At 37.7% G+C, this 15,000-nt stretch overlaps 1 protein-coding gene across 1 annotated transcript in view; it reads left to right on the forward strand.

The window, feature by feature from the left end:
• The first annotated feature begins 13,238 nt into the window (after positions 1–13,238).
• Positions 13,239–15,000, forward strand: part of pcyt2 (phosphate cytidylyltransferase 2, ethanolamine) — a 47,358-nt gene continuing 45,596 nt past the window's right edge. Inside the window, exon 1 of the mRNA XM_056249968.1 lies at positions 13,239–13,604. Within this exon, the coding sequence (XP_056105943.1) occupies positions 13,531–13,604 (74 nt within the window). The 5' untranslated portion in view covers positions 13,239–13,530. The remainder of the gene's footprint in view (positions 13,605–15,000) is intronic.

Here is a 15,000-nt window from a genome sequence, read left to right on the forward strand (position 1 = left end):
GCGTTGTGGTCGTGTCTAGGTGCAGGTCCTCCATCTGGTCTGGATACGGCCCGGATCCGGCTGACTACATCATGCGTTGTGGTCGTGTCTAGGCCAGGTCCTCCATCTGATCTGGACACGGCCCGGATCCGGCTGACTACATCATGCGTTGTGGTCGTGTCTAGGCACAGGTCATCCATCTAATCTGGATACGGCCCGGATCCGGCTGACTACATCATGCGTTGTGGTCGTGTCTAGGTGCAGGTCCTCCATCTGATCTGGATACGGCCCGGATCCGGCTGACCACATCATGCGTTGTGGTCGTGTCCAGGCACAGGTCCACATCTGATCTGGATACGGCCCGGATCCGGCTGACTACATCATGCGTTGTGGTCGTGTCTAGGCACAGGTCCTCCATCTGATCTGGATACGGCCCGGATCCGGCTGACTACATCATGCGTTGTGGTCGTGTCTAGGCACAGGTCCTCCATCTGATCTGGATACGGCCCGGATCCGGCTGACTACATCATGCGTTGTGGTCGTGTCTAGGCACAGGTCCTCCATCTGATCTGGATACGGCCCGGATCCGGCTGACTACATCATGCGTTGTGGTCGTGTCTAGGTGCAGGTCCTCCATCTGGTCTGGATACGGCCCGGATCCGGCTGACTACATCATGCGTTGTGGTCGTGTCTAGGCACAGGTCCTCCATCTGATCTGGATATGGCCCGGATCCGGCTGACAACAGCAGGTGTTGTGGTCGTGTCTAGGCACAGGTCCTCCATCTGATCTGGATACGGCCCGGATCCGGCTGACTACATCATGCGTTGTGGTCGTGTCTAGGCACAGGTCCTCCATCTGATCTGGATACGGCCCGATCCGGCTGACTACATCATGCGTTGTGGTCGTGTCTAGGCACAGGTCCACATCTGATCTGGATACGGCCCGGATCCGGCTGACTACATCATGCGTTGTGGTCGTGTCTAGGTGCAGGTCCTCCATCTGGTCTGGATACGGCCCGGATCCGGCTGACTACATCATGCGTTGTGGTCGTGTCTAGGCACAGGTCCTCCATCTGATCTGGATATGGCCCGGATCCGGCTGACAACAGCAGGTGTTGTGGTCGTGTCTAGGCGCAGGTCCACCATCTGGTCTGGATATGGCCCGGATCCTTCTGACTACATCATGCGTTGTGGCCGTGTCTAGGCACAGGTCCTCCATCTGATCTGGATACGGCCCGGATCCGGCTGACTACATCATGCGTTGTGGTCGTGTCTAGGCACAGGTCCTCCATCTGATCTGGATGCGGCCCGGATCCGTCTGACTACATCATGCGTTGTGGTCGTGTCTAGGCACAGGTCCTCCATCTGATCTGGATACGGCCCGGATCCGTCTGACTACATCATGCGTTGTGGTTGTGTCTAGGCGCAGGTCCACCATCATGCGATGTGGTCGTGTCTAGGAGCAGGTCTGGAGCACATCATGCGTTGTATGGGGGGCAAAAAAACAAGAATACGTAGAGAGCTTCTTAACCTTCATATGATCTTAGTTTCCTGTTTACACTCAGTGCATTTGGGGTCTATATGACCCCAAAATTTATAGAATGATTGTAAAAAAAATATACATTTTTAATAATACATATAATATATTATTTTTTTTGTTTACTTCTCATCTATACAGTAATGCTGTGTTTTTGGATATACAAAGTACTTTTGTACCTATTTACCACACAATTACTCAACTATACCATTAGCTTGCATGTGAAATATTACATTTTTATGAAAAAAATACTTAAATAATGATCAAAATTAAATATAAGTTGTTTCTTGATATTGATCTAGGTGTTAGCTGTATAATTCTGCCATCTTTTGGTCAAAGAAAAACCTGAAGGAATTACAATTAAGAAATAAATTGTTTTGTCCATAGAGACTCAGCAGAGGGCAATAGAGATCCATTCATTTTACTGGATGTGGCCAACTGCTTATATCATAACTTTTGTGATACATGTTATGAATTTATATATGTATAAACATTATACAAGACATTAAAAATAAATATTCTTTCAAATAGTAGAATTTTGGTCGTTTTTGATGCGTTTTGAAATGTCTGTTTTTACAAAATACTACAGAAATTGCCACATAAGAAACACCTAAAGGACATAGAATCAGATCATGAGTGTGACTTTTTTTTTTTTACATACCTTTGGAACAACCGAATCAAGCCCAGTTTATTTGTGTGTGTATAGATAGATCATTTAGAAAAAGTCACAAGATTTTATTGCACTGAGATAAAGGGAACCATTATTTTTAACTAAAGAAAAGTCGATTGGGGTCATATAGACCCCAAAGCACAAATGAGACTTAGTGGCTTAGTGATATGTACGGTGGCCGGGAAGGGTCACAACACACACAAACGCCACAACAACTACATATTCAGAAAACACATACAAATTCAGAAAACACATGCAAACAACGCCACAACAACTACATATTCAGACCTTGACCATAATGTTTGGTTTCTTTTTAGCCTTTGAAAAGGTCCTCCTCTCAGCCTCTTTAACTTCCCTGAACCTCATGAATTTAGCTGCTCTTCCTTGGATTCTTGTCTCATTCACTAACACACACACACACACACTGATTCATTATAGCTATGCTTTGTGATTGGTTGATAAATTGCCACCTTTCTGACAGCTAAAACCACGGGACAATTCAATGCAGCACAGTAACGTTAAAATGGGAGCACAGTAAGGGGATGTAGGCCCACGGCCTAGGCTTGATGACGTGGATGGACACTCCGTAAGGAACCCCACGTTCAGACCACACGACGGGCAAAACTTGGGAGCGTCCCCCAGTTGCTCGGCACAATACGGACAGAACATTTCAAACTAAAAATTAAATAAATAGTTCAGATATCAGGACAACATTGTACAAACGCCAGTAATGCATCTATTTAATGGCCAGACGCGAGCTAGCCAGCTAACTTAGTTTCCAGCTAACAACGTTGGCAGACTAATACGTTATGGGGACAATAACTTAATATGTTAAAAACACACAAAACCACTTCGGTATCAGAGCACATCGACAAGTCTGTCATAATGAAAGAGAAACACTTACCTCTTGAGACAACAAAAGCACAGCACACATTCAAAAAATAGCGCTAAGACAACCGGATGGATGCGGGTCCGTCACTGATTATGCCCCCCCCCCCCCGGAAACATTTCCGTTGTGTTTTTGCAGTTTGCAGTTCGTTTCCCTATTTGCTCGTGCTGCGAATATTTGCAGCGAATGTGAAATCGACAAAGTTGTTTTCTGAATTTGCATGTGTTTTCTGAATTTGTATGTGTTTTCTGAATTTGTATGTGTTTTCTGAATATGTAGTTGTTGTGGCGTTGTTTGCATGTGTTTTCTGAATTTGTATGTGTTTTCTGAATATGTAGTTGTTGTGGGGTTTGTATGTGTTGTGACCCTTCTCGGCCACCGTAGGTTATGCCTAAAGCGCAACTTACGTAACTTGTGACATAAGTAGATTGCGTTTGGTTGTTTTAAATATGGATATTTTTCTTACACAAACGTATGGCTTCGCTTCAGAAGGCCTTTATTAACCCGGAGCCGTATGGATTTACTTTTATGATGGATAGATTCACTTTTATGATGGATAGATGCACTTTTATGATGGATAGATGCACTTTTATGATGGATAGATGCACTTTTATGGACTTAAAACAGCCATTCAAAATGCCAGGGCATTTTTTAATATAACTCTGATTGTATTCGTCTGAAAGAAGAATGTCATATACACCTATGGCTTGAGGGTGAGTAAATCATGGGCTCATTTTCATTTTTGGGTGAACTATTCCTTTAAGAGTGATACATCTCACACATGCGACCACAGATCACAGTGGCTGAGCAATCTGCATGACTAGCGGCAATCTCCGCTCGTGAGACATGATGTTTTATTAACAAAGTTCGGGAGAAGCACGTTCAGATAATTAACACGGGTGGAGAGCACTCAGCAATCATGATTAAAATGTTTCATTAACAAAGTTCGGGAGAAGCACGTTCAGATAATTAACACGGGTGGAGAGCACTCAGCAATCATGATTAAAACGTGTACATATAGACTCAGCAGTCTCACCTCATTTCTCTGACAGTTTAGCAGCGTCCCTCCACCACCCCTTCTCCACTCTTCTAGTCCTAAACCACTTACATACGGGGGGGAGTACTCTGGGTTCGGGCCGAATTCCGAGCTCGGAGCCCTCCCCCCGGACAGCACGCCAAATACGCATTATACTTTATTCCCCTTAATTGTATGTAAGTGTGAACTCGTGAAGGAGAGAAACGCTGTCCCCCAGAGGAGAGCCCAGACTGCTCTCCGTCCCCATGTGAGTAATTTGGCTCATGCAGGGGAGAGGTGATGTAGGACAGCATTCGTCATTCTCACCCACTTCTGCAGCAGGTGCTCGCCCCAGATCTCTCAGCCTGGAGACACTGGGACAACTAATGGGGCTCAAGCACCACCATCACCACCTACACATTCACTCTTCTTATATCAAAAATTAAACAGCTGCCTGGAAACATACAACAACTTTCACAGATAGAGAGGGGGGTTATAACTTGAGAGTGGCTTTAAATTTGAGACGACAGAATGCTCAGACAAAGCTCAAAAGTCTGTGTATTTCGATATGTGGGGTGCGTTTGTGGAATAGTCTGAACAAATTGATTAAACAAAGTGTAAATATGCTGCAATTAAAAAAAGATACAAAAGATTTATTTTTGAAAAGTACAGAAGTGGGGACTGTTGTTAACGCTGCTTGATTTTTGTTTTTGTTTGATTCTTCCTTATCTTAATAGATAGATAAAGTAGGGTGTAAATTGGTTTAGTATTTTTGTGTTATTTAAAATGGTATGCCTGATTTTTTCTTGTTTGATTGTGATCTGGTTTTGGTAAGTCCTGGGGGTTGGACCTAATAAGCAGGACTTTTACCTTTCCCTTTTCGAACAGGTTGAGTATTGTGTTGAAATTTTTTTTTGTTTAATTTGTTATATATTTTCTTTTTCTTTAACTCGTTTGTATATTTTATTTAAGCGTTTCTTTCTTTTTTTGTATAGATCGAAATAAAGATTTTCATTTCATATCTAATAACTTGAGGGAGAAATATAGCATGTCTTTGGCTGTGTTTAGGAATAAAAATACTTGAAGACTCGTAACAAATAGTATGTGATATGGATCACCTAATGCAACAATATTTGTGGCAAACAATAGTGTGCTACATGATGTTCAGTCTGGTTATCATCTTGGAAATTAAATGGTTTGTTTGCATTTTTAAGTTTAATTTTATGTGATTAAATAAGAGATTTTAAAAGTAGGTGAGTAAAGTTTAATGACAACTTTAATGTTGACTTGACAAAGCCTTGTCTGAATTTTTAAAATACCTTTTAAAAGCTTTAAGTTTGAAGGTTTTTACTGAGATAAGTTGAAAAAGTCAGACAATAAAATGTTAGTCAGCCCATATTAGACAGACCCAACTAAGAGTGTGCTGTTGTTTGTTGCTTGGCATTGTTAACATGTTACTGGGAGTTACTAGCATGTTGTTAGGTTTTGTTAGCATGCTTTAGCAGTTTTAACACAATACAATGTTTTAGCATGTTGTTATTACATTTAGCAGATTTTTATCATGTGTGTAATACGTTTTAGCGTGTTGTTAGAATGTTGTTAGCCTATTGTTATCATTTTTTAGCATTCTGTTAACATGTTTCTAGTATGTCCTTAACATGGTTTACAGTTTTTCTCAATCGATTTGACATATTTCTCAAAACTCAGGTCACTGTTCTCAAAACAGTTAACACAGTGATCTGGACACTGTAATCGTCCTAAGCAGGTTGTGAAATTTGCTTCATTTCATGCAAATTGTTTTAAAATTAGTTCATAAAGCCAAACAAAACTTTAATATATTATGAAAAAACAATTGCAGCTCTTTTTATTGGTTTTTACATGCCGCAACATACAGGTGAAACTCGAAAAATTAGAATATCGTGCAAAAGTTCATTTATTTCAGTAATTCAACTTAAAAGGTGAAACTAATATATTATATAGACTCATTACATGCAAAGTGAGATATTTCAAGTCTTTATTTGTTATTATGTTGATGATTATGGCTTACAGCTTATGAAAACCTTTTCACAATATTCTAATTTTGAATTTGGGATTTCATAGCTGTTAGCCATAATCATCAAAATTATAACAAATAGAAATATCTCACTTTGCATGTAATGAGTCTATATAATATATTAGTTTCACCTTTTAAGTTTATTGAATTACTGAAATAAATGAACTTTTGCACGATATTCTATGTTTTCGAGTTTCACTATTTTAGTCAATCTATTTTAAAGCCTATACATTCTGCGATTTATCCCACTTGCCAGTATTCTCATTATTATCATCTGCTGTTCACTAGGGTTGATTTAAGGGTGAAAAATCTACTTTTTAAGTTAAAGACATAACTAAGGCTGATAAAAAAACTAAGATATTTGCTTAAAGCAGATTAGTTTTTAAGAAAAGCCAGAGTGCCCTCTGCTGGATAAAGGCTGTTCTCCTGTGGTGTTAAAGGGATTTCCATACAAAAATGTAACATTGTGTAAAAAAATGTACAGTGATGTGAATGTCATTCTGTTTAACTTCTCGTTTTCCAGAGCAGAAAATCATGGGTTTGAAGCAACATGATGATGAGTAAATGACATCATTATTTTTGGGTGAACTTTGCCTTTAAGGTGAGAAACATAAACCCCAAAACTTAAAAAATAAACAATGCTTTAACCCTAACTAATAAAAGTACAGTTTAGGACGCACCCCCTCTAGAATGCTGCCAGCAATGGAAAATATAAAGAGATTACCAATAACGGTAATACAATTGAATGCCAATGCTGACTTTATAAGATTTACAAGCAATAAATCTTTGCTGGAATTTTGCAATTATGGCAGGAGCTTCAGTTTTTATGTATGAATTTAAAACACACACTTGTTAAAGGCCAATTTCAATTGGAGTTAAAGGCCAGTTCACACAACCAATGCCAACAATCACTTCTCATTCCACAACCCAACAATTGCGGATTCAACATGATCACTGGGCGAAACCGAGAGCCGACCAACACTGAACATTAGCCCAGGTTTTAGGAATGTACAATGTGAGATGTCAACTTACCCAGGATTAATTGTTAACCCCGGGTAAAATATGAGCAGCAGTGTTAAATGCAAGATTCAATTCAATTCACATTTATTTGTTTAGCGCTTTTAACAATACACCTCGTTTCAAAGCAGCTTTACAGAAAGTGCACGAGTCCACATTACTATTTCGAGTGTCTGTTATCAGAGGCTGTCTAAGTTATGTATTTCAGAAATGTACATATACAAAATCACAGTTAGCGAAAAATTTATTAATTTAAACAATGTAATAATTTAATGCAGAAACAATGAGCTCATTGAAGTTATGAATACTTGTTTGTACACAAATGATTATGAAATTTAGAAAACTGTAGCATTGGTGCATGTTGAGATAGATATTGGATATTAGATAAGATAAGATAAGATAAGATATAAGGTGGTGCTGGATGGCAGAGGCAGGCTAAATACATATAAATAAATACATAATTAATTAATTAAAATAAAAAGAAACCTGAATAAATCATTATGATAATTGAAAGTGGCCGTAAGGAAATATGTTATGATACTATCTTGACGCCACAAGTTACTATCTTGAGGCCATGAGATAGTTATAATTAATTTTTTTGACAAAGTGGGACTAGGGGGGCTCCGTAAAAGAGCAATTTCTGGGTTTCCTACAGTATGACTCCAATGGCTTGGGTTTCTTCAGTGAGTTTGAAGAAGCTGGAGGAGCTGGGCATCGGTTTTCAAGACTGCAGGGGTCAGTCATATGATAATGAATCCAACATGAAGGGGAGAATAAAGGAGTGCAGGCCAGGCTGTTGAAAGAAATGCTGGTGCTCTTTAAGCTCCATGTGGAGGAACACACTCCCTGAATCTAATGGTTGCAGATTCAGCAAAGGTATACGCCATCAGCTTCTTTGACAGAGTTCAGAAGCTTTACAACTTCCCAGCTAACAGAGTTTTGTTACAAGAACTTTCTCCAAATATTCAGTGTTGGTTCTGGGAAGGTAAACAATGTCCAATTTTCTTGACGTTAGAGGAACGTGTTTTAAAAGGTGTGATGTTCCTCAAATGCTCTTTCAACTTAATTTTCATTAACAATGAAATATTCTAGGAACGTGGATTTGTAACATTTCAAGACCATAAAAATGTCCATTTTCCTGAATGTTAATATAATGTTGTTTAAAGGTTAGTGTGATGTTCCTGAAACGTTCGTTCAATCATTCAAACAAACACTGGCTGTGAACAAGCACTGAAAGAAAGAGAGATAAGAACACAAACTACAACTTTCTTCAGACACAGCCTTCGATGAACTGAAGATAAAAGACATTAAATCTCTGAAGATCTGATTAAACAACTCCACAAACAGCATTACCAGCTTCACTTATTACTAACCAGACTGACTTTATTTCTGTCAGACATCTACAGAAGCTCTTATTGAGAATTAACAGAGGTTTGGATGTTGATGTTGGTTGAAAATGTTTAGTTTGAGGTCACCATTATGATGATCAGTGTTTACTTTAGTTTGCTGCTCCTCATATGGGCCATTCTTAACCAGCTTGTCCATCAATCTCAAGTCATGGAGTGAGACAAGATTCCCATCCCAAAAATATGAGTATAACAGCATTGAGTCTATATGCTAAACTGATAAAGTCAGAGAGGACTTGACTGAAGTCAGAGATTAAACAAATGAAGCTGCCGCAAAAACTGAGAAAATGCAGAATAAATAGATCTTCTGCATTTTCAAATTTGTCAGCACTTTACAATAAGGTTTTATTTGTTAAAATTATGTAATGTATTAATTAAAATGAATTTAAAATGAGCAATACATTTGTTACAGTATTTATTAATCTTTGTCAATGTTAGTTACTAAAAATCCAGCTGTTCATTGTTTGCTCATGTTAGTTCACAGTGCATTAACTAATGTAAACAAATACAACCTTTGATTTTAATAATATATTAGTAAATGTTGAAATTAACATGAACTAAGATTAATAAATGCTGTGTAAGTGCAGTTCATTATTAGTTCGCGTTAACAAATGTAATTAACTAATGTTAACTAATGAACCTTATTGTAAAGTGTTACCTCAAACCTGTCCAAAATCAATATTCAACATCCATCCATTATATCAATAAATCATAATCCATTATAGAGGACTCTGCATCTCAAAAAGCAAGAAGACAAAAAATCAGAGAGAAAAAGTTTCCTTTTTATCTTATTTATTTTTTGTATTTATATTTATTTATATTATTTGCTTATTTATTTTATTAATGTATGTATCATTCGTTGCATTTTATACGCTGTTAATTGTTTTGTCATTTACTGTTTTGGGGTTTGAATGTGTACTGAATGTGAAATTGGAGTTTTTATTAGATTTATGTATATAAATCATGTATATAAAAACATTTTAGTTGAACATTTGGCTAATGATTGTTCACTGAAGTTATTGTGTTGCAGTGTTTTTTGTTGTTGGAATTTACAAACTCAAACTAGAATCTTTTGCATAATCTCTAATCTCTTTGCTGCATCAATAGAATATGTTTTAATCACTTTGAGACCCACTGTTGTCATGATACCGCACAACTCTGTTTAAAAACAGGCCTATAGTGGGTATACTATGTACTACATTTGATTTTACTTATTTGTTTCAACTAGAGAGTATTCTTCTGCACATTTGTAACGTACACATGCTGCAGTCATTGAAAAATATAGAATAAAATATGTTTTGCCCTAATATTTGTATTATTTGATATGGAAATATATTGTGTATAATTTATTGTTTACCAGATATGAGACTCTTCCTGTTTACCTTTTTTGTCATTACTTTAATCCCTCGCCATGGCAACGTTGAAGATATCCAATATCTGTTCACAATTGAGCATCTTCAATGTACTGGCATCATGTATTGGCAGAATGATATAGAGGACCAAACCTGCAGAAATTAAAAATGAATAAATTAATAAATAAATAAACAAATAGATATGTGAAGAAATGTAAAAAAAAGACTATTTCTACTTTTATTTCCTTATTTATGTATAATTATATTTTTTTCCACATTTATTTATTTTTTCATTTATTTATTTATGCATTTATTTATTTCCACTTTTATTTATTTTCAAATTTATTTATGTAGGCTATATATGTATTTATGTCTACATTTACTTATTTATACACATATTTATTTATACATTTATTGCTCTGTATGCACTTTATCTGATGTCCTTTAATGTCGCCCTAACTGTATAGCTATAGGTTTACCATAGGCCTTCTCTTTATCCCGAACATGGCCGTAAAGCATCAGCAGGTCGAGATTTCTAAAATGTCTGGGCACACATGAACAGAATCCGCTGATAACAGACACTGTGACACGGAAGCGCGTCAAATTATCCACTATTAACCGCATTTTATGCCATGCATTGTATATCCGTACACAGAAGCTAACTGCATTTGTAATGTATCTTCCAAAAACAATGTTGACAGCAACAAACTTTTACGTAAAGAGGTATTTCCGCTATAAATTGATTTCCTGGGCATTTTTTAAAATCTTATTAAAGTCTGTAGCTTTTTTGGGGTTAACAATTATCCAAAATACATTTTTGAAAAAATACATAACCAGTCAGAGTTCAAAACTCTCTGCTTGCCTTAGCTCGATTCAAAGCGGTAAGCTTGTAATAATGTTTTTAATTCCAGTGGTAATGGTGGATGTCTTTGTGTCATTACGTCACATCTGTACACATAAAGAAGAGTCTCGGCTAGTAGACTATATTGAGTCATTACGTCACATCTGTACACATAAAGAAGAGTCTCGGCTAGTAGACTATATTGAGTCATTACGCCACATCTGTACACATAAAGAAGAGTCTCGGCTAGTAGACTATATTGAGTCATTACGTCAAATCTGTACACATAAAGAAGAGTCTCGGCTAGTAGACTATATTGAGACATTAGGTCACATCTGTACACATAAAGAAGAGTCTCGGCTAGTAGACTATATTGAGTCATTACGTCACATCTGTACACATAAAGAAGAGTCTCGGCTAGTAGACTATATTGAGTCATTACGTCACATCTGTACACATAAAGAAGAGTCTCGGCTAGTAGACTATTGAGTCATTACGTCACATCTGTACACATAAAGAAGAGTCTCGGCTAGTAGACTATATTGAGTCATTACGTCACATCTGAACACATAAAGAAGAGTCTCGGCTAGTAGGCTATATTGAGTCATTGCGTCACATCTGTACACATAAAGAAGAGTCTCAGCTAGTAGACTATATTGAGTCATTACGTCACATCTGTACACATAAAGAAGAGTCTCGGCTAGTAGACTATATTGAGTCATTACGTCACATCTGTACACATAAAGAAGAGTCTCGGCTAGTAGACTATATTGAGTCATTACGTCACATCTGTACACATAAAGAAGAGTCTCAGCTAGTAGACTATATTGAGTCATTACGTCACATCTGTACACATAAAGAAGAGTCTCGGCTAGTAGGCTATATTGAGCCATTACGTCACATCTGAACACATAAAGAAGAGTCTCGGCTAGTAGGCTATATTGAGTCATTACGTCACATCTGTACACATAAAGAAGAGTCTCAGCTAGTAGACTATATTGAGTCATTACGTCACATCTGTACACATAAAGAAGAGTCTCGGCTAGTAGGCTATATTGAGCCATTACGTCACATCTGAACACATAAAGAAGAGTCTCGGCTAGTAGGCTATATTGAGTACAACACACACTATATTGGGTGTGAGGATGTTGGAGGTGGAGATTTTTAGCCTTTTCTCACTGTACTTGATATAATTAAACTTATCAATTTGATGGCGGATCCAGAAAGGTTAAAACGACAATCACCATGACAACAGATTCACCCATTGTAAAATGCACAAGACTTCGTTCGGACTTTGGAGTGGCTACAGAAAAAAAGACACTGCAGCCGGACCCATGCAAAAACAAGGATACATATCGGAAGGACATTACATGTAGTCGCGCAATGCTGACGTTGTTAACATTAACAATTTGAGAACAAAGTAAAATTTAATATGATATGATAAGCGATTGTTAGATTTAATCAGCGCGATTTACTGCAATGTCAGAACCAGAACACAAGTGGATGTTACTTACTTGTTCAGATTACATTTTCTGGTGAAAATTATTATGTTGGTCATACTTCCAAAAAGAATAATCTGTGATTCTGAATGCCAGTATCCACACCGGCGCAGTGACTGACAGCCGCACACTCTCCTCAAACATTGTGTTTGTCGTTCGACACGCGCTGTGCCGTGTCGAAGTACAACTCACGTAAAGTTGATAATTCCGCAAATGACTGCAATTGCAGATTTCGAACAGAGACGGCTAAAAAAGAGGAAAAACTGCGGACTGCAGCTTTAAATAGTAGGCTATATGCATCATCACGTAGCCAATAAGTTCTTAAGTGTAACTTATCAATTCAGTTAATACTATAGGGCTGTTATCAGGCAAATAAAATCACTTTCAATAACTGTTAAATTCAATAAAATTTAAATAACTGGGTGTAGAAGTGTTTGTAAACTCAGCATGTTTCCTAAATATCTGAAAACATATGGTATTTTAATAGTACAGTCAAAAACTTACATACAGCACCTTTAAAATAAAAAATGTGGTGATGTTGGTGATGTAAACAACACCAACACAGATCAGAAGCATAGCAGAATATGTGTGCACATTTTCAAGAGATAAGGCCAAAAAAAGTGCAAGAAATTTTTAAATAATAATAATAATCATTATTATTGAAAAACAGTAGGGCTCGCGTCATCATAATTATTAACTCGACTCGTGCACTGTTCCTCATCCTGTATGGTAAACGAGACGCGCGTGTCCCAGACGCAGAGACAGTCCGCTAGTATGGATTTCAACTGATCACATGACACGAGAGCTGGGATTATGTAAGAGTATAATGTCGCTTATCGTACGAGTCCGTGCCATATGACGCCACTTCCCAAGAAGCGAACTCACAAACCCTACTATTGCTAAGGCAAAGGACATGAATATACATGTGGTCGTGCTGACGTTGCATGCAGCACGCAAATTAATATTCACGAGCCTCGCCATGACTAGCAGTATTCGGTCAATCGCGAACGCCTCCTAGCCTTTCAGCAAATTAATTATGCCAAACGTCACCTCACATGGCTAATATTCATGAGAAAGCCTTCACAGTAGTGCGATGCGTAATTCTGCTGGCCGGTCGAGGAGGCGTTGTCCCTTATTACCGCGTCACCGTCATCTAATGCAGAAGCCGGCTATCCTGGAGGGTTCCCGCTCCTGTAACACACACTGAATACCTATATAGATAACCATCAGTGTTTTGCCGTTGATTAGTGCTTGCGAACAGAGCTTTATGAGATGATGAAGAACGGGCATCATGTGATCAGTCCGGAGAAGAGGAGGCGCGCGGTGCGCGTCTGGTGCGATGGATGGTGAGTGCGATTCTGCGATATACTGGCATACATATCTGATATACTGGCATACATATCTGATTCTGCAGGAGAAACACCAGAGCCCACGGCTCTGATCACACTGAAATAAGAGAATGTGACCGGACTGTAGATTTGACAGCCACTGCACACTGCAACACATCTAAAGTCTTTAAACATTGAATGCTCAAGAAGTTTCCATTTATATTACTACCACTACTACTACTAACATTTATTCTACTAATAACAAAATAATTATTAAATAATTAATTTTTAATCATTCTTTATATTTTAAAGCCGATAACCGATATATTGGCTGATAAATCTAAATCTAAATTTTAATATAATATTTGACAGCCTGATGCCCTGATTACAAAAACAAAAGTCTGACCATTAAAATCCATGTCCCAATCACACAATTATAATGTTCTCATGATAATTTTATGCAGACTATTTGACAGACTTGCGCTGCACATGTTGCACTTTACTGTATTTTCCTTTTTTGAAGTGATTGTAATCATATTTCAAGCAATTCAAATCCATCATATTGAACTGTGCGCATCTGAAGTGTCTCAGCTGAAGGAAATAACACATTATTTATCGGCTTTAATATATCGGGCAAATATTCTTATTGGGCCGATAACGATAACATTAAAAACATATTTGGCTGATATCGACATGGTGGCCGATATATCGTGCATCCCTAATATACTCTTAAGATACTCCTATTACTTATCCCTGAGAGGGATAAAAATGGCTGTTGATGACTATTAAGTAGGCTATATTCATGCAGTTAAATATACGAATTCTATTAAGGTTGATTTCCCTTTGGTTAATAGATTCCAATACAACATGATATTGGGAGTCTTCACATGACATTTGATTTTATGTGAACTAAATCTCTGCTGACTTTAGTGGAGTTTTCTCTGTTCTGAAATCAAACTCATGTCTAAACAGACCAATACAGTGAGAAGAAAATTAGCATATTTGTTTTAATAACAATAACTGCTTTATACAATAACAGCAAAAACAATAGTGATGATTATATTGAAAATAAGTTTTACTTATTAGTAGCACTAAGCACACTGAAAAACACTAGCCATTTCTAACATATGCCCTCTAACACATGTGATTTACTTGTTCTATAACACACACGTGGAGTAATGAGCTCGCTATCTAACGTGCTTTTTGGTTTGGGTGTCTAAGTTGAGATATTAGTGTATGATTTCTTTCTAAAAGCAGGCTGTGTCTGATTAATTAAACCGTGAGAGTGTGTGGCTGAAAAGAGGTGTTTGGATTCATGTGCAATGCATGATGAACAGGATTATTGAGCCTTTCTCTTCCAGAATTCCAGCCATTTCTGTCTGCCTGTGTGATGGTTTTTCCCCCCGAATGTTGC

The sequence above is a fragment of the Rhinichthys klamathensis genome, unplaced genomic scaffold, assembly GCF_029890125.1.
Source record: "Rhinichthys klamathensis goyatoka isolate OS25496 unplaced genomic scaffold, OSU_Roscu_1.1 h1tg000065l_1, whole genome shotgun sequence".
Lineage (NCBI taxonomy): Eukaryota > Metazoa > Chordata > Actinopteri > Cypriniformes > Leuciscidae > Rhinichthys > Rhinichthys klamathensis.